At 39.8% G+C, this 27,110-nt stretch overlaps 1 protein-coding gene across 8 annotated transcripts in view; it reads right to left on the bottom strand.

Moving 5' to 3' along the window:
• The window catches only part of SMARCAD1 (SWI/SNF-related, matrix-associated actin-dependent regulator of chromatin, subfamily a, containing DEAD/H box 1), a 90,966-nt gene extending 67,416 nt beyond the window's left edge, over positions 1 to 23,550 (bottom strand). For 3 of the 8 annotated variants that reach the window (XM_036339807.1, XM_036339832.1, XM_036339839.1), the window contains exons 1-5: positions 23,092 to 23,276; positions 22,577 to 22,815; positions 11,180 to 11,357; positions 7,051 to 7,219; positions 1,582 to 1,648 (exon numbers count right to left, since the gene is read on the bottom strand). In XM_036339807.1, the coding sequence (XP_036195700.1) occupies positions 1,582 to 1,648; positions 7,051 to 7,219; positions 11,180 to 11,357; positions 22,577 to 22,766 (604 nt within the window). In that variant the 5' untranslated portion in view covers positions 22,767 to 22,815; positions 23,092 to 23,276. Of the gene's footprint in view, positions 1 to 827; positions 845 to 916; positions 1,030 to 1,581; positions 1,649 to 7,050; positions 7,220 to 11,179; positions 11,358 to 22,576; positions 22,816 to 23,091; positions 23,280 to 23,420 lie in introns of those variants that run through there. The other 5 variants (XM_036339817.1, XM_036339826.1, XM_036339822.1 and 2 more) reach the window with 5 other exon arrangements.
• Positions 23,551 to 27,110: the final 3,560 nt, after the last annotated feature.

Raw genomic sequence — 27,110 nt, 5'->3', positions numbered from 1 at the left:
TGTTAAAATAGCTATTATCAACATGACAAGAAATAACAAGTGTTAGAGAGGATGTAAAAGAACCTTCATATATTGCTAGTGGGAATGTAAATTGGTATTGTCACTATGAACAACATTATGGAAGTTCTTAAAAAAAACATTAAGAATAGAGCTACTATATGACCCAGCAATTCCTCTTCTGGTAATCTACCTGAAAAGTTTGAAAACATTTATTTGCAAAGATATCTGTACCTCTATGTTAACTACAGCATTATTCACAGTGGCCAAGACATGGAAACAACCTGAGTGTTGTTTGTTGATTGGATAAAGGTGATATGGTACATATATACAGTGGACTACTACTCAGCCATAAAAGGGATTTGATACTGCCATTTGTGACAACATGAATAGATCCTGAGAGTATCATGCTAAGTAAAGTAAGTCAGTGAAAAAGGACACGAACCGTATGATTTTACTTACACGTGGAATATAAAGTAGAAAGTAACAAATGAACAAAAAAAACAAACTCATAGACACAGACAATAGTATGGTTGTTACCAGAGGGTAAAGGGGGTCAATATATGGTGATGAAAGGAGACAAGATTTTGGGTGGTAAGCAGTAAACAGAATTGTACAGGTCCTACATGTTAACAAATGTTCCCTAATAAATTTAAAAAATGCAAACCAGTACTATAATTACATTCATAACCTCCTGTGTGTTGTATAATGGTATGTATAAGCAATGTAAAAGCTGAAAATTATACAAAGCAAATTTAAGAGTGGTTACTGAAGTACGGGTTTGCTTTCCTTCCTTACTTTTTGGTAGTAAGATTACAAGTTATTTTTACCTGTTTGGTATGTACAAGTTAAAAAAAATCAAGATGGCATTTACTTAAAAAATTGCTTTTATATTGCAAGCTCCTTTAAATGCATTTACTTTGTATCCCAAGACTGGAACTTAGCATAAGTATTTACTAAATGAAGGAATGATGATTTCCAGCTAGGACTTCCCACAAGACATTATGTTCCTACTGACTCAGATTTGTAGACCTGTGAATAAAACCACAATGCAATTAGAAAGGATACTTAAGAAAAAATTATATATCTTCCAAAACTTGTTATGAAATCTGATCTGTAGAAAACAAGCAAAATTACCAATGGAAAGCTGCCCCTCCCTTTTTTTTTTTTTTGGCAGGGGTGGGGAGAAGGGGAGAGAATCAATCTAGAAAACTGGGTTCCGAAATAGCTGTATGAACTCAGGTAAGTCACTTAACCTTAAGATTCAGTTTATTCATCTAAAAATGATGAAGTTACTAATATCTCGTAAGTATTCTATAAGAATTCATGTAGGAACTTGGTAAATTATAGAGCAACTAGAGACCAGATGCAAGAAATTCATGAAAGGGGAGGCCTTTGCAGCCCTGGCCACCTTGGCCGTTGCCTTGCAGCTGCGGCTTCATGCAGAAGGTCATCCGGACGGTCATTCCGCTGTTCAGCCGTTTGGTCAATTTGCATATTACACTTTTATTATTATAGATATTAAAAGTGAAAAGATATTCTTATGTAATAAGTCAATATAGTTTGAAACTAAGTTAGGCATACCTGCATCACCAAACATCAGCAAGGCAGCAGCAATTGCTCCATCCATTGTGCTGGTTGATTCAATCAACTAACAGAACGAGAAAATATTAATATTTTAAAAAAAGCACTAAGAATTGTTTCATTTATCAAAATATTAAAGAACAAATATATTAAATATATATAAAGTTGGGAAATATGTATGTCATAGTTTTAAATTCATTAAATCCTATGATAAATTTTCAGGCAACCTGGTTTATCGAAAAGTCTGAACTTATCTAAGCGTATCTTTTTTTTATATATATATATATATATATTTTATTGGTTTTTTACAGAGAGGAAGAGAGAGGGATAGGGAGTTAGAAACATCGATGAGAGAGAAACATTGACCAGCTGCCTCCTGCACACCCCCTACTGGGGATGTGCATGCAACCTAGATACATGCCCTTGACCGGAATCGAACCTGGGACCCTTCAGTCCGCAGGCCGACGCTTTATCCACTGAGCCAAACCGGTTAGGGCTATCTAAGCATATCTTAAAATGTATCAAATTCACTCATCACTGCAAAGGAAAAATTAAAACATAGTCAAATATGTACAGCATAATCAAGGCTTTTGTTAATTATAAAATTGTGCATTGGAGCCTTAAAAATTTTCTATTTACATTTCCAGGCCCTGAGGAGGGTGCGGGGAAAGGATAAGAGAAAGTAGGCGCCCTGGCTAGTTTGGCTCAGTGGATAGAGCATCGTTGGCCTGCGGACTGAAGGGTCCCAGGTTCGATTCCAGTCAAGGGCATGTACCTTGATTGCGGGCACATCCCCAGTGGGGAGTGTGCAGGAGGCAGCTGATCGATGTTTCTCTCTCATTGATGTTTCTAACTCTCTATCCCTCTCCCCTCCTCTCTATAAAAAATCAATAAAATATATTAAAAAAACAAAAGAGAAAGTAGGGAGACGGGGAGACCAACAGACATTTATATTATTCCTTTCCAACTGACATTTAGCAGTGGACACTGACATATTATAATTATGCAGTTATTTTTTAAAAATCTAATACTTCCTAGATGAGTGGGATAAAGGGCTCTTTTGATTTTTACTCTACCTCTGAATTGGTTGAATTTGTTCAAGAACATATTCATATATTACTTATGTAATAAACATTTTCAATATATTTTCACACTGTTCTGTTACATTTTAGATCTCAGGAGAAACTGAATAGTCCATATTTTTCTCTTACTAAAGTTTCCTATACTTCCAATGAGTTATCTGGTTTTAAAAGATCTTACTTTTGCCTCAGCTGGGTGGCTCGGTTGGTTGGAGCATTATCCTATACACTAAAAAGTTTGCAGGTTCAATTCCCAGTCAGGGCACATACCTAGGTTTTGGGTTCAATCCCCAGTTGGGGTGAGTATGGGAGGCAACTGATTAATCTCTCTCTCTCTCTCTCTTCCTCAAATCAATGTACATATCCTCAAATGAGGATTAAAAAAATTTCTTTTATCCCAGCCAGCATGGCTCAGTGGTTGAGCATCAACCTATAATCAGGTCACAGTTCGCTTTCCAGTCGGGGCATATGTAGGGGTTATGGGCTCGATCCTCAGTGTGGGGTGTGCAAGAGGCAGCTGATTAATGATTCTCTCTCATCATTAATGTTTCTCTCTCTCTCTGCCTCTCCCTTCCTCTCTGAAATCAATAAAAATATATATTTTTAGAAGCATGAACAGACTGTTGAATCTCAGAGGGAAGGGGAGGGTGGGTGGGAAGAGACCAATCAATGAACTTGTATGTATATACGCATAACCCATGGGCACAGAGAAGGAGGTAGTAAGGGCCTGGGGTGTGGGGGAGGATGGGAACGGGCTGGAAGAGGTTGATGGGGGAAAAAGGAGTACCTATGGAATACTTTCAACAATAAAGATCTTAAAAATAAATTTACTTTTTAAAATAAGCTATTTTGTATTAAATTAAAAAGGCTCAAATCAAACTAGAATGCTGTCTTCTATGCTAGTTTTCTTACCTTGGATCCTTACAGATCCTTTAAGTCCCTCTTCCTTTTCAAAATATCCAAAGCATACGCTTTACAAATCTATGACTAAATTTATATTTTATAACCTCAATTCTATTATATGGGTCTAAAAACCTTTGCAAAGTAATTTATAAATGCCACCTTTAAATCTCTTGAAATGTCAGGGATAACTTGAAATCCAGATTACCTCAAGAGAGTACTTTGCTATTGAGGGAGTGATATGCTAAATTCCAAAATTTTCTAACTAATGAAACATACAAATAAATTCTGTGTATCAAGCCTATTTTCCCATTAAAATTATAAAATAAGGGGGGGGGGGGTAAGAGATCAACCAAAAGAGTTGCACGCATGTATACTGGTATAAGCATAACCAATGGACATGAACAATAGGGGGGTGAGATCCTGTGCTGGGAGGCAGGAGTAGGCTGGGAGAGGTCGAGGGGGAGAAAAAAGAGACATATGTTAATACTTTCAACAATAAAGAATTTAAAAAATTATAAAATAAGAGATAAATATTCCTATAGGAAAAAAATCCCCTTGAACCACATAAAAATTTGGCAACAAGCTACAAAGTATTGTTAAACTGAGATTTGTTTCTTTTGGAAACTCTTTCCAACACTGTAAGTAGCCCCTGTATCTACTAATAGCTACATTTCTTTTCTTCTTATGCTGGGGGGGGAGAGAGGGGGAGGGGTTCACACCAGGAAGCAAATAACACTGCCAGCAGGAAAAAAAGTACACCCAAGATAAATAACACTAAAGTTTCCTTTATCTAACAACGAGAAGGTATCAAAACGATAATTCGGGGGGGGGGGGGGTTCATGTTAAAAATAACAGGGAATAAAAAACTTAATCTATACTTCAGAGTTCAAACTAGCAGGCCCAGAATACCTTCAGTTCAGACTTATTTTGTTTGTCCTGAATGGTATTTTGTTTTTCTTTAGTTATTATAAAAAGGAATGAAGTCCTGATAAACATGGAGGAACTTCAAAACCTTAAGCTAAGTGAAGACAAGCCAGTCACAAAAGATCATCCTATATAATAAAAGTCTAATACGCTAAGTGTCCAGTCGTCCATTCAACCAAAGCATAATATGCTAATGATATGCTAAGGCCACTCAAACACTTGCACTGACCACCAGGGAGCAGACGGTCGACCAGTCGACTAGTCACTATGACGTGCACTGACCACCACAGGGCAGACACTCCAACCAGTAGGTTACTTGCTGCTGGGGTCCTGCCAATCAGGACTGGAGCCTTCCCGCGGTCCCTCCCCAGCTGGCCAACCTCCTGCATCCCTCCCTGGCCCCAATCATGCACCGATGGAGTCCCTTGGCCTGACCTGCGCCCTCTCGCAATCTGGGCTGAGGGACCCCTCCACCCCCCCCGTGTGCACAAGTTTTGTGCACCAGGCCTCTAGTTATTATGTAACTAGTGCCCCACTGCACAGATTTGTGCATATTAAAAGGAAATTAATTAGAAGGTGGCCGTCGGGGTAGAACTGGGCAAGATGGGCTGGACATGCCCTGGCGCCAACCTTCCACAGTCCCTCCCTGGCTGGCTGCACCTAGGGCGGCGCCAGGGCTTGAAGGCTCCTGCATTGAGCGTCTGCCCCCTAGTGGTGAGTGTCATACCTACCGGCCAGTCGGATGGTCACTTAGCTAAGTGCCTTTTATATATATAGGTCCCATATATGAAAAGTCCAGATTAGACCAATCTATATAAATGGAGTGATTGCTAATGAGTACAAGGTTTCTTTTTGGAATGATCAAAATGCTCTAAATTAGATTATGGTGATGGCTGTAAATCTCTAAAAACCACTAAATTATACATTTTATCACTAAATTATACATTTTATTTATTTATTTTTAATATATTTTTATTGATTCCAGAGAGGAATGGAGAGGGAGAGAGAGAGATAGAAACATCAATGATGAGAACCATTGATTGGCTGTCTCCTGCACACCCCCTACTGGGGTTCCAACCAAGGCATGTGTGCTGGCTGGGAATTGAACCGTGACCTCCTGCTCACTGTTCAACCACTGAGCCACGCCAGCTGGGCTAAATTATACATTTTAGGTAGGTGATCTTTATAACATTTAAATTATATCAAAATAAAACTATGAAATTGATCAATCCTATATAATAAAAGCCTAATATGCTAAGTGTCTGGTCATCCAATCAAAGCATAATATGCTAATGATATGTTAAGGCTGCTCAACCACTCACTATGATGTGCACTGACCACCAGGGGGTAGATGCTCCAACCAACAGGTTAGCTTGCTGCTGGGGTTCAGCTGATTGGGACTGAGTGAGACAGGCTGGACATGCCCTGGAATCCTCCCGCTGTCCCTCCCCAGCTGGCCAAGCTCCCACGTCCCTCCCTGGCCCCGATCGTGCACCGGGGTCCCTCGGCTTGGCCTTCACCCTCTCCCAATCCGGGACCCCTTGGGGGATGTCAGAGAGTCAGTTTCGGCCTGATCTCGCAGGCCAGATCAAGGGACCCCACTGGTGCACAAATTGGTGAACCAGGCCTCTAGTATTAAATAAAAATCTATCCTTTTCACTTTATTTGAAAAATCACAATGTCTGATAAAAATGAGCTATCAATGACTATCACATAGTCATATCCTGATGCAGTTAAGGAGCAGTTATTCCTTTTAGAAACAGCATGTACTATATAAGTTTTTAAAATTTAAATTCTTTATTATTTAAACTATTACATAAGTCTCCATTTTCCCCCACTGGCCTCTCCCTGGCTACTCCCACCCCCTAGTACATGCCCTGAACCCCCTACTATCTGTGTCCATTGGTTATGCTCATATGCATGCATACAAGTCCTTTGGTTGATCTCTTACACCCTCACCCCCCGCATTCCCTCATAGGTTGGACAGTCTGTTTGATGCTTCTGTCTCTGGTTCAATTTTTGTTCATCAGTTTATGTTGTTCATTATATTCCACAAATGAGTGAGATCATGTGATATTTATCTTTCTCTGACTGGCTTATTTCGCTTAGCATAATGCTCTCCAGTTCCATCCATGCTGTTGCAAATGGTAAGAATTCCTTCTTTTTTACAGCAGCATAAGCATGTACTATAATGTATACCAGCAACCCCTTATTATTATGGGGGTGGGGGAAAGCCTCTGGACATTTGTGAGCTTCTCTGGAAGATTGGGAGGGGAGGGTATTCCGATTTTAAAACCATTCAAGCATACGAGAATTCACAAGCTATGTATGAGAGCCACTGAGGAAAACTCATTGTATTATCTATAGGTGAGTAACCTCACCTATTATTAACTCTTTCAAGTAAATCCCTGACATTTTCCTTAATTATTACACAGAAAGAAGTTAATAATTATCTTAAAACATCAAGTATCTTTAGAAAAATGACTAAATATAGCACTAGACACAGGAGAGATATTAAACATAATTACAGCTACAATAACCAGTTACTAAAAAGGGATATAACCTTAAGTAAATCACTGTCACTTCTTTGTGGGAACAGTTCCTTCAAGGTCTGAAGTTTAGCATCTTTAAGGTCTTCCAATTCCGAAAGGTCTTCCAGTTCTGAAATAGCATTATTTCTACCTGTCAAGGCAGGAAGGCCTTGGGACTCTTCATCTTCAGATGGCTCAGAACTAAAATCATTTCAGAGAAAAACAATTTAATGTATTGTTAATGCTATTGCATTATAATTGTATACACATGTATATATGAAAATATGAAATACGGCACATCTGCAGTTCTTTTTAATATTAAATGAAATCTACATCTGTCAAAGATTAAAACAACAAAACTTTTTTCATTTAAAAATGTTTATGTATATAAATCTACTTTCCCAAAATCTGCATATTCCGAAAATGTTTCAGATTATCCAGGCTGGAATGAAAAAGAACAAAACAAAATAGCAACATTTATTTTTTAAGACACACACATATTTATTGCATGCCCACTTCTCTTTCCTACGTTTTTCACCTGTATTCTGCATATCAGATGAGTGTTGTCATGTTGTTCCTGAGAAATTATGAAGACTACATGAATAGGAAGAAAAAATAATTTTCATGGCCTATGTGACTAGAATCTGTGTTAAAATCGGAATGGCCCCATCAATATCAGAATCTCTGCCAGGAACAAAATACTTCCTTAGCAGACAGGGAGCATTTACTCCATATGAGGCTTTATTCTACAACAACTAATTTTAATCATGTTCCATTTCAGCTTATATGTTTAGCCTATAATAGAAGACATTAGGGGCCAAGTTTTACTCATCCATCTCCCAAACAAAAAATCTCCGTTTGAAATTTCAGTTTTCTACCACGGTAGGCATTCTGGAGATCAGAGTGCAGATTCTGTTGTGCAGCTAGTTCTATTTTTTGACAGCTCTCTTGGACACATATCCGGAATCTGTACTTTACTAACTTCTCTACTCCTAATTCATGTTAGATCAGTTTTACCTATTAGGGCACTGACAGGAACATGTATTTTAAGCTTCTAGGTTGACTTCTTCAACTTTGCTCTGAGAAACTGCTCTAAGGTAACAGGGTAAAATCAATCTCTTCATTTGTCACTAGGCCTGTCCTTCAGTATTTGAAGACAATTACATGTGTCTCCCTTTCTATTACACCCAGATTTCTCATTCCTAATGTACTCAACTCTGAATTCTCACTCTGCTTCACTATGTTCATGCTTCCTATCTGATTTTGTCTCCTAGTCCTTGGAGAAAATACAAGTATTCAGGTTGGAATCCTTTTACAATTCCTGCTCTGGACGACCTCTTTCAAAGAAACTTGCCCTTCTGCATGACAACCTAAAGCTAGTGAGCAAGCTCATGACCGTTCACTGGGACAAACTCATGGGTCTCTTGATGTAGTAAGTTAAGTAGTCATGCTGATGACAGATCTGAATATGCCTCAAATTTAATGTCCAGTTCACAACAAGTGGTACAGAAATAAATTCAATACCACCATGAGGAAATAATCAGAAAAATCTATTGTCTCTAAGACTAGACTTGATCTCCTCAATAAGTTGAAACCCTTAAAAAAGAGAAGAGGAGGGGAGTTTATGAAGAGTTAAGAGATATAATATCCAAATGCAGTGGATGTTTCTAGTTAGGATCCTGGCATGAAAAACCAGCTACAAAACACATCAAATCTGAACATAAACTGGGAATGATAGTGGAGAATTATTCATTGATAGCAGAGGGGGATGTATAGCAAAGAATCAAAGGGAGTAATGTTGGGATGTCTATAATTTACTTCAATATAGGGTGTTCCCAAAAAAATGTATACACACACTTTGAATAAAGGCAGTGATTATTAAAATACATTTCACTTTCAAAATTGAGCTATCAGCTGTTAAAGTGTGCATACATTTTTTGGGGGGACACCCAAATAATAATAAAATCATAATAAGAATAATCATTAGCGATTGTGAAAAAGTTTGCCACAAGAATTTTTAAAACGTGCAATACCTGACTATTTAGTAAACGGCACTGACCTCTTTTCCCTTGGGTTGTCAAATATAAAAATGACAACAGCCAACACAATAATAGTTGTCCAGGGTGAATGAATAAAAATTATACCTAATTTTTTTGTCAGATGGGCAAAAATCAAATATATTTTTTTTGTGTATCACAGAATTTTAGTAATTAGTTTATTGTGTGCCATGAGGTGAAAAAGGTTGAAAATCCCTGATAATAGATGCAACTAACAGAAATAATTTTAATTGTTAAATCTAAATCCAAGGGATCTGTTTTCCAGCTATACTAGTGTCCCTTGGTGATTTCATCTAATCATGTGGCTTTAAATATCAAATCTATATGCTAGAAGGAGACTTGACTTGGGGTGGTGAACACACTATACAGGGCACAGCTTATACAGATTTGGGGAATTGTGCACCTGAAACCTGTATAATAACCATTGTCACCCCGTTCAAGTCAACAAGTAAAAAGAAAATCTATACTCTGACAACTTACAAAATTAGGTATGTAATCTAGATCTTTCCCCAGAATTCAAATGTCACATTCAATTGCCTACTTGCCATCTCCACTTATATGTCTAAGAGTCCTGTCAATCACTGCATATTCAAGATAGTCTTCTTATCTCAGTTAATTGTTAATTCCATTCTTCTAGTTGCTCAGACCAAAAATCTTCTGGTAATCCTTGACTCCTTCCTCTCCCACCCCACATGAAATCCATCAATAAATCCTCTCTGCTCTACCTTCAAAATATATGCAGAACCTCACCACTTTTCATCATTTCCACAAGTAGTAGCCTGATCTAAACCTCCATCATTTCTTGCCTGGGTTATTAAAACAATATTCATGTTTCTACTACTATGCCCCTATAGCATCGAAGTCCTGCCAAACATGTAAGTCAGACAATTTTACTCCTCTGTTCAATTAGCTTCCCGTCTCATCCAGAATAAAAGACAAATAGCCTATGGGCTTAACATGATTAAGCACCTCCTTTACCCCTTGTGACTACAGGACCTTTGTTCTGCATCATTTGCTCCCCCTCCCCATTTTTCTCAAAAAATGCCAGGCATAGCCCTGACTGGTTTGGCTCAGTAGATAGAGCTTCAGCCTGCGGACTGAAGGGTCCCAGGTTTGATTCCAGTCAAGGGCATGTACCTTGGTTTCGGGAACATCCCCAGTGGGGGGTGTGCAGGAGGCAACTGGTCAATGTTTCTCTCTCATCGATGTTTCTAACTCTCTATCCCTCTCCCTTCCTCTCTGTAAAAAAATCAATAAAATATATTTTTTAAAAAAATGCCAGGCATAAAACCATTTTAGGATCACTGAAGAGGAAAATTTCCAATATCTGGAGTACATCCTCCACCCCATTTTCTACATGGTTCACTTTCTTATCCCCTTCAGGTCTTTGCCCAATTATTGTCTTCTCAATGAAGCCTTTTTACTAGCTGTGCTCTTAAGAAACCATGCACCTACCCCTGGCCCCAAACTGCATATTTCCTTTCCTTTTTTGCCCACAATATCTATTATTTGACTTTTTTTAATGTTTATTATCTTTCTCCTGACTACAATAGAAACTCTGCTACCCCAAAGAATGTGCCCAAGAAATGTTAAATTGATTTGACTCTGGGACTTAAGAACAAATCACAGAGCAGTTATAAGTGAACAAAGGTATTTGTTAAATTAATTTTCTATCTTTGGAAAATATGTATATGTGTGTGTGTGTATATGCTAATATGCAAATTGTCTCCATGGGAGTTCAAATGGAAGACTGATTGCTCGCTATGACATGTGCTGACAACCAGGGGGTGGCACGGAACGAAGGAAGGCCCTAGCCAGCAGTCAGAAGGCCCCGATCAGCCCTGATTGCCAGCCAGGCCTAGGGACCCTACCCATGAATGAATTTCATGCACCGGGCCTCTAGTTAAAAATAATTAACTATTTGTTCTCAATAACTTACTGAAAATCATCGTTACCCAGAAATACACCACCTCTGTACATTTCTAAGTTAGCAAAAAATAACCAAGATGTAGTAGAAAAAGGCAAAAAAGGAAAATATAATTAAGTAAACTTTCCTCAAAAAATCCTTACAATGTAAATATAATGAACCTATTTAGCTGCTTACACTATAATTACTGTGTCTTTGTTGAATTTTGTCTCTTGAACTGTATTGGAGCAGTTTGGAGAAATAATATCTTCACTATCAGAAGACAAATCAATATACTGTATTCCTCCTTGGTTCTTCAAACATGATATACTTAGTTTTCTTTCATTTACTGTAGTTTCTGGAACACTAGAATCTTCTGGTAGGGAGAAAAGAGAAAAGGAAAAGACATTTTTAGCAACTTGAAAATAAAGCAAATTATTTATCATTAGAATCATGAGCTAAATATCTTTAACTTCATTCACTGTTCCCATTGTAAGACCAAAAATTTCTACCACTTTTTAAAGAAAAAAATTACTGACCAAAGCTGGTGTTAAATGATTTTCCATTTCACAGGTTATTCACTAGCATGACCCTGGTGAAAACTGCAAAACTGAGGTATGTGTTCTATATTCCAATCCTTTTCTCTATGCTTTTATTTCCTAGTTCAGATCTTAGCTAAGAGAACACGGACACTAGAACCTAAAAGACTTGAATTTCAATCCTGTCTCTTAGCCAGTTATAAAACTAGGGAAAGGAGTATTTTCATAGCTTTTTTACATTACTATAGATGTTTTTCTTGGATTCTAAATCCAAATTGGACAGGTGGTAGTTTTTTTAAAGGCTAATTGCAGTTTGGAATCAGAAACCATATGAATAAACTTTTGCATTATGTTATATTAAAACTCACTGGTCTAGCTAGGCCGGTGTGCTCAGTGGTTGAGCATCGACCTAGGAACCAAGAGGTTACTGGTTCAATTCCTGATCAGGCCACATGCCCAGGTTGTGAGCTCAAGTCCCAGAGGGGGTGTGCAGGAGGAAGCCAACCAATGATTCTCTCTCATCACTGATGATTCTATCTCTCTTTCCCTCTCCAATCCTCTATGAAATCAGTAAAAAATACATTTATATTTAAATAAATAAATAAAACCCACTGGTCTATTTTGTACTTTAATAGATCTTTAACCCCAACATTATTTTGTAACATTGTGTGGATTGGTCATTGGAAAATACTGGCTAACTCCCTGATTAATGCAGATCTCCTAAATGTTGACATATTTCATGATATATATTTTTTAAATAGATTCAATAATACCACCACCGATCTCTAAATACCTATATATTGTCAAACTCACAGCTGTAGATACTAGTTTTCCAAAATCCAAACTTTCCTTTAAAAAATAGAATTTTATCACTAGCAATAAATACTATCAGTTGTCTTCCTTGATATTGCTATTCATTTTTGAGAAAATGTTTGCATAACTATAGTTGTTGGTAAATCATCCTTTCAAGTAAAAATGGTGCTCTGTGAAAAAAAAATGACAAGTGCAGCTCACAACTCAAAGCAATTGCTCAAATGCTTTCCCTTGAAATAACATTGTATTTTGGTATGCAGCAAAGGTTCGTTCACATTTTGTTTCACAAAATATTATAAAAGTGCCTACTGATAAGTTGAAGTTTATTGAAAGTAATAATTTGCACTGCTTTATCAAGAACATTCTTGCCCTGGTCAGTGTGGCTAGTGTTAGAGTGTTGGTCTGTGCACTGAAGGGTCTCATGTTTGATTCCCGGCACATACCTGGGTTATGGGAACATGTGCAGAAGGCAACCAGTTGATGTGTCTCTCTTACATCGATGTTTCTCTCTCTCCGTCCCACTTTCTCTGAAAAGCAATGGACAAAATATCCTCAGGTGAGGATTTAAAAAAAAAGAACATTCTTAAGTGAAACTGGCATTTAAAAATTTTTAAGAATACAATGACTACTATAACAGTTTGGAGTCTTGGCCTTGATTCATGTTAAGGCACCAGCAGTTTTACTTACCATTGCTTTTGTACAATCAGTGCAAATATCGACATAGTGAAAAAGGCAAGTAATGTCTTATTATGAAAATAGTTTTGACCTGAAGGAGCCCAAAGGTTCAGAGACCACCACACTTTGAAAACTAATGGGTACAATAAAAGCTTATTTATATAAAATACCAACTTTCCAAAATAGTCACTAATCTAGAATTAGAATAGTGCTAAATGCTTAGATTTGTTTGGACTATTTTTGGAAATAAGCAACAGCAAAAATAGCTAAGATATTCCTGATGCAATGATGCTTTTGACCCAAAGCAAACCAGCATGTTTAAGCAACAGCACAAAGAAGACAAGGTCATATACATACACAAAATACAAAAATGAAGATAAGGAAGGAGAAAAAGAAAAATCCTAATATATAAAAGCACAGGGTTATAACAACCAATCACAACTGAAGGCTGACAAACCCGGAAGTCCTTCAGTCAGTGCTGGGTTGCAACCCAGTGCTGACTGCCCAGGGGGCTGAGACCCAGAGAGAGAGAGGCAGGGTCTGATCTGCAGCCTCAGTGGCAGCTGTTGATCAGTACTTGCCCCTCTCTTTCTCTCCCTCTTTCTTTCTGGGCTTCGCCAGCAGCCAGGCCTTTCTTTCTCTCAAGGCCTTCGCAGGGGGCTGCTGTTCAGCCCTGTCTCTCTGATCAGGCCCAGAGATTCTGACTGGCATAGAAACTGACGAATCAGAACCAAATGTGGGTGCTGCAAAGAACCAATGGCTATATAGGAGGTGGCGCTTTTGACGCATAGAAACTGACCAATCAGAACCAAATGTGGATGCTGTGAAGAATCAATGGCTGCCTAGGATGCTGACATAGACACCGACCAATCAGAACCAAATGTGGGTGCTGTGGGCAGCCAATGGCTGCCTAGGAGGTGGAGCTTTTGACACTGACTGGCATAGAAACCAACCAATCAGAACCAAATCTGGGTGCTCTGGGGAGCCAATGGCTGCCTAGGAGGCGGAGTATTTGATGCTAACTGGCATAGAAACTGACCAATCAGAACCAAATTGGCCAGCAGAAGAGGGCAGTTGAGGGCAAGATCAGGCCTGCAGGGGAGGGCAGTTGGGGGAGAGATCAGGCCAGCAGGGGAGGGCAGCTGGGGGCAAGATCAGGCCAGCAGAGGAGGGCAGTTGGGGGCGAGATCAGGCCAGCAGGGGAGGGCAGTTAGGGGCGATTAGGCAGGCAGGCAGGTGAGCAGTTAGGGGCCAGCGGTCCCAGATTGCAAGAGGGATGCCTGACTGCCGGTAGTTGGACATCCCCCAAGGGGTCCCCAATTGGAAAGGGTGCAGGCTGGGCTGAGGGAACCCCCACTCCGTGCACGAATTTCGTGCACTGGGCCTTCAGTCAATTATAAAAGTCATTGGATAGTATTCAATTCTGACATTTGCTGAATGTCTTCTGTGTTTAAGGCACTGTACCAGGAAGTGGGGTATATAAAAGAAATAGAAAGGGCAAGTTATAGTCTAATTTGCCCTAAAGAAAACAAATAATAGGAGGTAAATAGCCATGAAAATAACTATTATGAGGCATAATCTGAGTGAGGAATAAACAAATTCCTGTTAGAACATGAGGAACAACAGCCTGTCCTTTCATATAAGAACAATTAAAAAGCCTATTATGTTTTAGGGATAGAAGATGATGCAAGGAGACTACAAGGTTCCAGGGGGTAATTCCAAATGAAATTCCCATTAGTGGACTGCACAAGAGAACAAGAGAAGACAATCATACATTCTAAATTTTCCCAGTATGCTTATACCCATTCTCATATCTAAGTCTATCATGAAACAAAAGCATTTGAGTATGCCACTGATTTCACCAAAGTGGTCCAAGATCAAGGACCACTCAAAAAATAAAAACAAATAACTTAAAAAGGAAATTATGAGTCCAAACAGAAATAGTTTAAGTCAATTTGATAGTCCACAAATAAAGTGATTCCCCAAAGTAAAATGAAAACACATAAACCTCTATATCATCTGCAGACTTAACAAAAGCAATGCCATTTTTGGTATTCTAGTTGGGTGTTGCTTTACATGGTTCAATTCTTTAACATGGCAACTGACTTTCAAGGCAGTTTGCCCAGCCGGCATGGCTCAGTGCTTGAGCATTGACGTATGAACCAGGAGGTCACAGATTGATTCCAGATCAGGGCATATGCCCCGGATGCAGGCTCAATCCCCAGTGTGGGGCATGCAGGAGGCAGCCAATCAATGATTCTTTTTCATCATTGATGTTACTATCTCTCCTTCCTCTCTGAGATCAATAAAAATGTATTAAAAAAAAAAAAACTGCCCTGATCGGTTTGGCTCAGTGGATAGAGTGTCGGCCTGCAGACTGAGGGGTCCCGGGTTCGATTCCAGTCAAGGGCATGAACCTTGGTTGTGGGCACATCCCCAGTGGGGGGTGTGCAGGAAACAGCTGGTCAATGTTTCTCTCTCATCGATGTTTCTAACTCTGTATCCCTTTCCCTTCCTCTCTGTAAAAAATCAGTAATTTAAAAAAAAGAAAAAACATATATATCTACACTAATAAAAGACAAACACCCCTCAGTGTCCCCCCTGCCGGCCTGGTCGCCCACAACTGCCCACTTCCGCAAGCCTGGTTGCCCCTCACTGTCCCCCTTGCCAGCCTGTTCGCCCACAACTGCCCCCTCTGCCAACCTGGTCACCCCCAACTCCCCCCACGCCTGCCTGGTCGCCCCCAACTGCCCCCCTCTGCTAGCCTGGTCACCCCTCACTGCCCCCCCTGCTGGCCTGGTAGCCCCCATCTGCCCCCCCCTGCCAACCTGGTCACCCCCAACTTCACCCTGCCTGCCTGGTTGCCCCCAACTGCCCCCCACGCCACTGGCCTGGTCGCCCCTCAATGCCTCTCCCTGCCGGCCTGGTCGCCCCACACAGCCTGCTGTCTGGTTGTTTGGTCGCCCCTCACTGCCCCCCACCCCCCAGCCAGCCTGGTAGCCCCACGCAGCCTGCTGTTTGGTCGTTGTGTGACGGTGTCCCAACCAATTTGCATATTCCTCTATTATTAGTATAGATGAGTGCTTGCATTTTTCTATTAGAATAATTCATCACTAAATCATTTACCAAGGACTGACTTTCAAGTACAGATATTAAGAAGCCAGAATGACTACACAAAGATGATTCATATGTTGGATCACACATCTGAAAAAGACTGAGTAACACGCAATGGTTATAGAATCATGACACTAAAATGATATATTCTGCATCATCATTCAAAGAATCATATCCATTTTACTTTTTGCAGGGACTTCAGAGAACCTCTAGACCAGCGGTTCTCAACCTGTGGGTCGCGACCCCTTTGGGGGTCAAACGACCCTTTCACAGGGGTCACCTAAGACCACTGGAAAACACATATATAATTACATATTGTTTTTGTGATTAATCACTATGCTTTAATTATGTTCAATTTGTAACAATGAAATCGGGGGTCACCACAACATGAGGAACTGTATTAAAGGTTCGCAGCATTAGGAAGGTTGAGAACCACTGCTCTAGACAAAGGAAATGAAGTCTAAAACCGCTGATGTACCCAAGATCATATAATCTGTATGTGGCAAAGCAGCTCTCTGGATGTCTTTTTGATAACTGATATAATTTTTAAAATTTCTCACTTATAAACAAATGTTACTTTCAACAGGACAACCACATTGAAATGGTAACCACTTTAGAAGGCATTTATGTCACCAAGAAAAGAAATTCATCAAGCATATACTAAAACTTTCCTCCATTCCAACCTCAAAATAATCTACGAACCCATCTATTTTTATTTCCTTCACTCCCCTCCCCACCTTAGGTAAAATATCTCTACAAATATATTCAATTTTCAACAATCCTGAAACATCTTTTCCTGACATTGCTTCCCTGTCAAGCTGTTTCTCTTTCCCTTCATAAAGAGTAGTCATCTCTTTGCCTTTCTACTGAAACAAAGGTCAACAATAACTTTTAATTTCCAAGAGAAGTGGTCCCTTATCAGTCCCTATCCAACTTGACTTCTCTACATTTGATACTGTTCACTATACTCCATCTTTAGCTTCCAGGATACTATCATTTCTGACTATTCTAGTCATTCTTTACAAGTCCTTGATTTCGCTTCCTTTGATCATCATTAAATATTGATGTTTCTTACTATACATCTTGCTTAGGACATTTTTTTGTTAACTACCACAACTATAATTCCAAAGTTGATTTCTCAGGCTCCAAACTCTGATGTACAGCCATCTATTAAACCTCTTTACTGAAATATGAAAAGTAACTCAAACTCAATTTGTTTTGGTATCATCCTCCTAAATGTACCACCTAATTCAGTTGACAGTGTCAATTACTCAGCTGTGTAAGCAAAGAAGATTTACCTTTCAACTACGCCGAATACCATAAAATACATATCATATAAACATCCCTAAACTGCCCTCAACCATCCCTAATGTCATTTCCCTACATTTAGGCTTCAAATGCAATAGCTTCATTATTTGTCTTCTCACATTGAAATGCTCTCTAGTCTTTACCAAATAAAATCAGTGCTCCTTTCACAAAATATAAAGGCTCCTAAAAACCCAGCAGTTTGTATTTCTCTTTTCAGCTTTATCTAATATTTCCCTAAACTTCTTCTTCCATAGATAACCCCCCTTCCCATAAACACAGCACAGACTCTTTAAGGCAATATATATTTTCGTCTCTTGTTCACCGAATTAAATGATTCACTGGTTAGGGCCCATTTAGTCATCTCTTCGTGACTTTTCCTGATCCTCCCAGAAAGAATGAATGATCATTTGTGAATTGGACTGTGATCCTACACTGCTTAGTACCTTCCCCTGTGAGTTACCATATTGTACTATTTTAGCTATATATATTTACATGTCCTTTCTCCTTGGTGCCCCTTGAGGATCACAGTCTAATAAGAGAGACGCAAATACCATTTTAGGTAGCGATAAATACATACAGTAAAGCTGGGGGTGGAGGGGAGTTACTTCAGAGAGAGTGATCATGGGAAGGCCTTCTAAAAAGGGTACCATTTCATCAAGCCCCAATGAAGAAGCTGAGAGTCATATGCAAATAAGAGCAAAGCTTTGGAAGCAGAAGGAAAGATTGGACTATGCTTGGTATTTTCAAGAAACGATGTGGCTGTGTCACAGTAACTGGAGTATAGTAAGAAATAAAATCTTAACTCAAATTAGATAAATAACAGGAGTAGCTGAAAATGAGTAATTACAAATATATATATTTTAATTTCCATCCTATGATTTAGATCCTAACACTCTACTGTAAATAAGCAAATATAGCAGTATCCCACAATGGCAGAATATGAAGTTGCCATATAATGATAATGGAAGTGAGGTAAATATTCATATCCCACTGATAATTCTCCAATCTCATGTCCAGCCCAAAGTTTGATCTTAAATCTACCTTTGGTTTCTTGTCCTCTCTACAGGCCAAGGCCTATATACTTAATTCAGTATCTGTATCCCCCACACTAAGTTGTCTTTGGTCTATTCCAAAATGCTAGTTTGGAACAAGACTTTGATTCTTATTATTATTTTTTGTTGTTAATCCTCACCTGAGGACATTTTTCTATTGATTTTTATAGAAAGTGGATGGGGTGGGGAGAGACAAAGAGAAACATCAATGTGAGAGAGACACATTGATTGGTTGCCTCCCACATGCACCCCGACGAGGAAAAGGGACCAGCCTGCAACTAGGTACATGCTCCCGACCCTTCAGTCCTTGGACCGACTTTCTATCCACTGAGCCAAACCAGCCAGGGCTGATTTTTTAAAAAAAATATATTTTTATTGGTTTCAGAGATGAAGGGAGGAGAGATAGAAACATCAATGAGGAGAATCATTGATTGGCTGCCTCCTATACGCCCCAGAGATCGGAGCCTGGAAATCGAGCCTGCAACCTGGGCATGTGCCCTGACAGGAATTGAACCGTGACCTCTTGGTTCATAGGTCGATTGAGTCACACCGGTCGGTCTAATTCTTAATTTTTAAAGGCATGCCCAATGGCTTACAGTGGGTATTTTATATCTGTTCTGATGTACAAAACCACCATTTTTTTCAATTACCTAAACTAAAATTTTTATCAATCACTTTATCTCATTCCTACCAGCAATCTAGTTTTAAATCCTTGACCTTTCTTACTTGAAAACTCTCACATTTCTTCCTCATTTCTACTGCCATCACTAAGCTTGGATTGTAAGTTTCCTAAATGATCTCTCTTCAAACCCTATCCTCTGTTAGATTGACTTTTTTAACTAAACAACTTTCTCTCATTATTTTACCCTCTACTTGAAGTCTTTAAGGGACCCCTAGTACTTATAAGGTAAAGTAAAAATTTAGCCTTAGTTTTCAAAATTCTCCAAAATTCATGGTACCATTTATAATACTTTCTTCTTAATGCAAAGCTCTCTCTCTATTCCTAACAAGATGAATTCTCATTCCCAGAACAAACTTAATTTTTATATTTTCCAGTGTCATCAAGACTGACCATATGGCCCTAACTGGTTTGGCTCAGTGGATGGGGCATCAGCCTGCGGACTGAAAGGTCCCAGGTTCGATTCTGGTCAAGGGCATGTACCTTGGTTGCGGGCACATCCCCAGCAGGTGTGCAAGTGGCAGCTGATCAATGTTTCTCTCTCACCGATGTTTCTAACTCTCTATCCCTCTCCCTTCCTTTCTATAAAAAATCAATAAAATATATTTTTAAAAAATAAAAATAAAAGACTGACCATATGATTGATTCCTAAAGGTAATCTTAGTTTTTAAGATGAATTTACGTACCAAAGAAAACGTCCCAATAAAAAGGGAGTAAAGTCTCAGACAGAGAAAAAAGTAAAGCAGAAAAACATCTGCCCAGCCAGCGTGGCTCAGTGGTTGAGCATTGACCTATGAACCAGGAGGTCATGGTTCGATTCCCAGTCAGGGCACATGCCCGGGTTTCAGGCTTGATCCCCAGTGTGGGGCGTGCAGGAGGCAGCCGATCAATGATTCTCTCTCATCATTGATGTTTCTATCTCTCTCTCTCCCTTCCTCTCTGAAATCAATAAAAATATATTTTTTTAAAAAAATGCAATTAAGAATTTTACATTACTAATATTGATAAATAAGTATAACATTCCGTTGAATCCCAGTTTACAAAGTGCTTTTATTTTACATAATAAAAAATTGTGGATCTCAATTTTAAGTGACTTATCCAATGTCCCATTTAACTAAAATGAAGGGCAGAGGCTTTTAAGGACTCAAAATTCCAAGCCTACAACCCTCTGCCCTAACTACCTAAGAAACAGATAAATGTATTTACTGTTAAAATAGTAAAGTACCGGGATGTTTAGACATTAACTATAGCATGTTATACAAATCAAATTATCTGTTACAAGATTAAACAAAGGACTATCCCTCCTGTGCTTAAATCCTTCAGTGCTTTCCCACAGAATTCAGATAAGTTCAAAGCTCTTTAAACAAAGCCTTTCAATATTTGACTCCTACTTACTACTTAACCAAACCAAACAAATCATTTCACCATATTCCATTTATAAGAAAGTATTTAAGCCCTAACCCATTGATGGCGAACCTATGACACGTGTGTCAGAGGTGACACGTGAACTCATTTTTTTGGTTGATTTTTCTTTGTTAAATGGCATTTAAATATATAAAATAAATATCAAAAATATAAGTCTTTGTTTTACTATGGTTGCAAATATCAAAAAATTTCTATATGTGACACGGCACCAGAGTTAAGTTAGGGTTTTTCAAAATGCTGACACGCAGAGCTCAAAAGGTTCGCCATCACTGCCCTAACCGGTTTGGCTCAGTGGATGGGCCGTCGGCCTGCAGACTCAAGGGTCCCAGGTTCGATTCCAGTCAGGGGCATGTACCTTGGTTGCGGGCACATCCCCAGTTAGGGGGTGTGCAGGAGGCAGATGATCGATGTTTCTCTCTCATCAATGTTTCTAACTCTCTATCCCTCTCCCTTCCTCTCTGTAAAAAAATCAATAAAAAATATTAAAAAAAAAAAGTATTTAAAAATGGTACTCCAATGACCTTGCAGGGATTCTGCCAACATTAACCACTGTTACATTTAAACAGAAGAGTACCAAACAAAATAAGAGATATCAAGAGTTAAGACATATATGTCACTAATCTTGTCAGGGCCACATTCATTTTAAAACTGCTTGTGAAATACAGATTTTGCATTAAAAAGATTATTGGAATAAACATTAAAATAAAACTTCTAATATCCCTTTCACCCTCAAGAATTAGATTGCTTGGCTCTAGCCAGTGTTGCTCATTAGATAGAGTGTCATTCTGTGCACAAAAGGATCTCGGGTTTAATTACCCGTCAAGGGTACATACCTGGGTTGCTGGTTAGATGCTCAGTCCCAATTGGAGTGTGTGTGATTGCAGTGCATGTGGGAGGCAACCAATCAATGTGTCTTAACATTGATGTGTCTTCCCCACCCACCCTTTCACTTCCACTCTAAAAATCAGGAACAGACTGATGAATCTCAGAGAGAAAGGGGCAGGTAGAGATTAACCAAAGAACTTATATGCATAACCCATGAACACAGGCAATACTGCAATGAAGGTATGGGGCGGGAGTGAGGTGGAGGGGGTTAACGGAGGGAGGAGGACATCTGTAATTCTTTCAACAATAAAGATGAATTTTTAAAAATTTATACTAATGTAAAAACAGTAAAAAAAAAAAAATCAATGGAAAAAATATCCTCGGGTGAGCATTAACAAAAAATAGAAGGAAAAAAAAAAGGAATTAGAATGCTTGGATTTGAGTTCTGGTTATACCTACTTCCTAACAATTTAACCTCCCTGGGTCTCATTTCTGCAATATGTGGGTAATATCTCACAGGACTGTTGTGCCAATTAAATGAGAATGTGAAGCACTATGTCAAAATATAGTAAGAATGCAAATATATTCGAATTTGTAACAGATTAAAATGGAAATGCTAATTTAGGGCTTCTTCTCAAACCCTATTGTCCCTGACAACCTGCTGGAGGTTAAAATGGCTCATTCACCAGAAAGAACACCAATTACTCTTCTGCACTCTGGGGATCTCCAGGAAGTCAAGCAGTGGCAACATCGGACTGTGATCTGACCTTTTGTTCACGGAGGTTGTCTTCAGACACCTTGAATAAAGCCTCGCTCACAGGAGGTGACCAGTATTTTTTTGGAGAAATACTGGAATCGGTGTCAACACCTGGCCAAGTAACCAGGTGATTCACAGGGCTGACCTAAAGATGACCTAAATGCTGATTTCACCTTCCATTGTTGGGCCACATTCCAAGAACTCCCAGAAACGGGAAGAGGGTGTGAATGGATGCTCGGCTGGAGGGCCTGGTGCCTATGACAGCCCCCAAGCTGCTCTCAAACGGGCACCGGGGAAGACAATGCATGAGCACGTGTCACATCGGGAATGAAAGCTGCAATCTCTTCCGCCTCTGGTCTCGCAAACACCTCTCTGGAGGTCCCATCCGGCGGCGGCGTGGTAACTCACCTGTTTTCTCAGTGACATCGGAGTCAGGGCTGCCTGCCCTGCTCACCTCCCCCTCGGCGTTCTCCTCCTCGGCGCTAAGGGAAATGGGCGAGGAAGGGCCAGGCTGGGAGGGTGGGGGTGTTGCCTCGGGCGCTTCCTCAATCTTATTCCTTTTTTCAAAACGAAAACGGTCCAGGTTGAAAAGATTCATCCTGGTGGCCGCCCCCACCTTGTGGGACTGGGAGTCTGAAAGGAACCAGCTACGGAAAACAGAAGGAGAAAGCGAGGCCATGAGAACAATATGCAGTACAAAGCCGGCGCAGGTCCCTCCCGGGGCAATCCAGGCACCGCCGAGGCGCCAGGGGCGCAGGCCGGCCGCTATGGCTGCGCCTCATTGTTGGGCCACGGCGAGAAGGGGGACCGAGCCGGGGTGTGTTCCATCTCTCCATGGCTCCTTTCACGCCCCTCGTCCCCCCGCCACCCCCCGCCACCCCTCCTCCCTCACACCACAGGCTGACCCTCGTGCAACCTCTTACCCCAGCGCGCGCGGGCACGTCCCCCTCGCACCCCCCTGCGAGCCGCGCGCCCGCCCACGGCGAGCGGCGCCTGCACGACGGCGCTGCCTGCCTGCGGGAAGGACGTGCCGGGGCCCGCGCCTCGGCACCGCGGGGACACAAAGGGGCCGGAGGCGGGGAGCGGCGCAGGCCGCGCTGGCGAGCACCCGCCCGGAAGTTGACGCGACGCGAGCCCAGCTGGGAGGACGCTGATAGGACCGAGCGGCGCGGGGCCGGCTCCGAGGCGCCCCGGCATCTCCGGAGCGTCCCCTCGCCCGCTGGCTCCCCGCCTTCCTCCCTCCGGTACTTACCGTCTTGCAGGCTCGGTGCGCGGTAACCAAGGTGGAAGAGGAAAAAATAATAATTTCTGGCGTGGGCGACGGGAGCTGGCCCGGGCCTTTCCAATTAAGCCGGAGCAAGCCTGCGAGCGCGTAGTGATGACGCAACACGCAGCCTAAGCTTTTCTTCTTCCCGAGCGATGCCCGAGCGGAAAATGGTGGGGCGCGCGCTGTTGTCATGGTAACTGGAACCCGCCTCTCTGCCTGGGAAGAAGCTTTCTGGCCTGTATGTCTAGGTTGGCTGGAGAGTTGGAAAATAGAGTACATAATAATAAAGAGCACACTGACAAGAAGTAGCATAACAATAACGTGTGATACAATGTTTGATATGTTACAATCTGTGTTTTAGGTAACATATAGATAGTATAATAACAATATGGTGTTACATGTTTTTTTTTTTATGTGTATGATCGGAACCCTTTAAAGAAGCCTATTTTTTTTTTTTTTTTTTTTTTTACCAAGTAAGGAACCTGAGGCCTGCAGATGTTAAGTGGTTAATTAGTAAGGAGTAAACACCCGGGTATGTTGAGCTTCAAAGCAGACAAACTGCCTCGTCACTGTTGGCTGGATGGTTCTTAGAGTAGAATATGACAATTCACTCACCTATCTTGATGGAAATATTACCCGAAGAATATTTATTCCCGTTGTTCTAACATTAGATTAAACAGGCACTTTTCTGAATTGTAATTTGATCCTCTGGTTAAAAAGAAATTACTACACATCATTAATCTGCCAAATATATTGGTCACTGTAAATTTAAATTGGTATTCTGTTTTATAAACCAGTGTTTTGAATTGTAACACAAACCCACAGATTTATCAAATGTGGGCACACATAAAACACGTATCTGGATTCATAAAATTCAGTAACAAAGCCTGAAAAATTGGAATTTCACCCTGGCCGGGTAGCTCAGTTGGTTGGAACATCCATCCGTACACCTAAAAGTTGCAGGTTCAATTCTGGTCAGGGCACATATAAGAATCAACCAAATGGATGCACGAATAAATGGAGTAACAAATTGATGTTTCTTTTCCTCTCCTTTCATCTCTCGCTAAAAGCAATAAGTAAAAAAGACTATTTGCTTTATATTCAGACAGATCCAACCACCTCCTACTCTAATATTATTAGGGGCCTTCTGCTCACACATATGGACACGCAGCTCAAATGTCCAACTCTTACCACCACCTAAGGTTGCCATATTTGAAAAAAAAAAAAAAAAAAGACACTTTCTTAAATCTGAATGTTAAACAACTTCTTTTTGTTTAATATATTTTTATTGATTTCAGAAAGGAAGGGAGGGAGAGAGAGATAGAAACATCAATGAAGAGAGAGAATCATTGATTGCCTGCCTGCTACATGCCCCCTACTGGGGATCGAGTCTGAAACCCTGACAGGGAATCAAATCCCGACCTTCTAGTTCATAGGTAGACGCTGAACCACTGACCCACACCGGCAGTGCAACAAATGCTTTTTTAGTACAAATATGTCCCATGCAATATTTGAAACTTAACTTATACTGAAAAATTATTTGTTGTCTCTCTGATATTTTAACAAGGTGTCCTGTATTTTATTTGGCTAACTTACCTGCACCCTATTGCTTGGTCACCTTTTAGGCCTAGGGGCCTTTTACTACATGTTAGGTCTAAGGATATAGATACTGGAAGCACTGTTGGCCCTCAGCAGGAAGGACTTGGGAAAAAGTTAGTTATCCTTCTTGGAGCTATGTGAGCAGAAAATTTCAGAGCCCAGGTGCTCAAAACCATTGTGCAAAAGTTAAGGCACACTTTACAAAGGGACAAAAAAATAACCTGTCCAAAGTTATTAACTAAACTAAATGCCAGAGGTAATGATGCAACATCTACAAAGATCTGGAGGGGAAGTATTGTGACTCTGTCTTTCTAGATCACATATATATTACTCATTTATGGAAGAAAAAAAATCAATTTCATGTTTTTAATTCCTGGAAAATATGTTTTTCTTAATATGTGTCTAAAGACATAAATCCAGCTGACAGGGCCAAAAAAATGAGGATTTCAAAAACAGAGAATTCATGGTATAAAAGTATTCTGTTGAGACAAAACACAGGACTTAATAATTATAAATATGGTGTATTAGCTTTTTGTTGCATAGTAAACAACCACAAAATTTTTTTCTTTTCAAAATATTTTCATTTATCTTTAGAGAGAGAGGTGAGAGAGGGAGAGAGAGAAGCATTGATGTGAGAAAGAAACATAGATTCGCTGCTTCCTGCATGCTCCCCACTGGGGATAGAGCCTGAAACCCAGGCATGTGCCCTGACTGGGAATGGAACCAACATGTTTTTGGTGCACAGAACAATGCCCAACTAACTGAGCCACACTGGCCAGGGCAAACAACCACAAAACTTTAGTTGCATAGAACAATAATCTTGATTGGCTTGTGTGGTTCAATTTCAAGCTACAAGGCCTTTCTGTACATAGTGCATGCTCAATAAGTATTTGTTGAGTGAATAAATGATGATAATAATTACGTAAAATGCCTAAGCATATAGATAACCACAAATGAATGTTTTAAAAAGCTGAGTATCTTCAAAATGATGCATACCATGAATGAAAGAACAACAGAAACCAGAGTTTTAAAATTTCAGAAAAGAGGTGACATAATTCAAGAAAGAAAGAGAAGTAAAAGAAAAAAATAATCTTAGAAATGAAGATTAACATAGATATAACACATAGATAAACATAACAGTTAATACCTTAATAAGTAGAGTAAAAAGGAAAAGAAACTAAAATAAAAATAGGTAAATAGATTTAAAGAGAAAATAATGAATATTCAAGATAAGCAAAGAAGATCCAACATAATTATAATAGGAGTCACTTAGACAAAAGCAAGTAACTGGCCTGTAAGGGACAGAAAATTATATTATTATCACAGTTTTAACAACAAGTCTTCATGCCAGAAGAAAATGGGATAACTGTATTTAGGATGTAAATAAAGTGTGATCCAGGGTTTTATATTGAGCAAATGTGCCTTTCAGATATAAAGGCTCAAATAAGCTATTAACATTATGCAAGAACTCTGAGGATGTTGTTCTCCTGAGCACTCCTGAAGAATCTATTAGAGAATGGGTTTCATAAAACCTAAATGTCTATAGAAACAAGGTGTTTTTACCATTGTCAGCAACACAGCAGTAAACAATGATGTAAGGACAGATTGAGGACTAACTATATAGTTACATTAGAGGCCTGGTGCACAAGTTCATGCACATTGAAAGAAAATTAATTAAAATGAATATTTTAATATCGCTATTTGCCCTTTTTCTATAATAGAATGTTTCTGGGCTGGGCTGGGCCATGGGCTGCATTTTGCACCATGGGGTCTTGGCAGCGTTGGCTGCGACTTGGTGGGCTGTCGCTATGGGGTAGTAACATGAAAAAATATTTTTTTAACTTTTCAGTAATATTGGAGTGTGTTAGTATTGTTATTCTAAGACTGGGTAAAACAAATGAATAACTATTATTTTATTTTTATTTAAGTATCAGGATTATAAAGAAGAAGGAAGAAGATATGACACAGAGAAGTTAGAGTGCAAATCTTCAAGTGCAAAGTGGTCCTTTATTTGAATTGGAATTATCAGTAGAAACTTACCAGGTCTTATATACACATGCACACACACAGGCACAC

Source organism: Myotis myotis, unplaced genomic scaffold (genome assembly GCF_014108235.1).
Source record: "Myotis myotis isolate mMyoMyo1 unplaced genomic scaffold, mMyoMyo1.p scaffold_m19_p_1, whole genome shotgun sequence".
Lineage (NCBI taxonomy): Eukaryota > Metazoa > Chordata > Mammalia > Chiroptera > Vespertilionidae > Myotis > Myotis myotis.
This window is presented reverse-complemented; position numbering and strand designations above follow the sequence as displayed.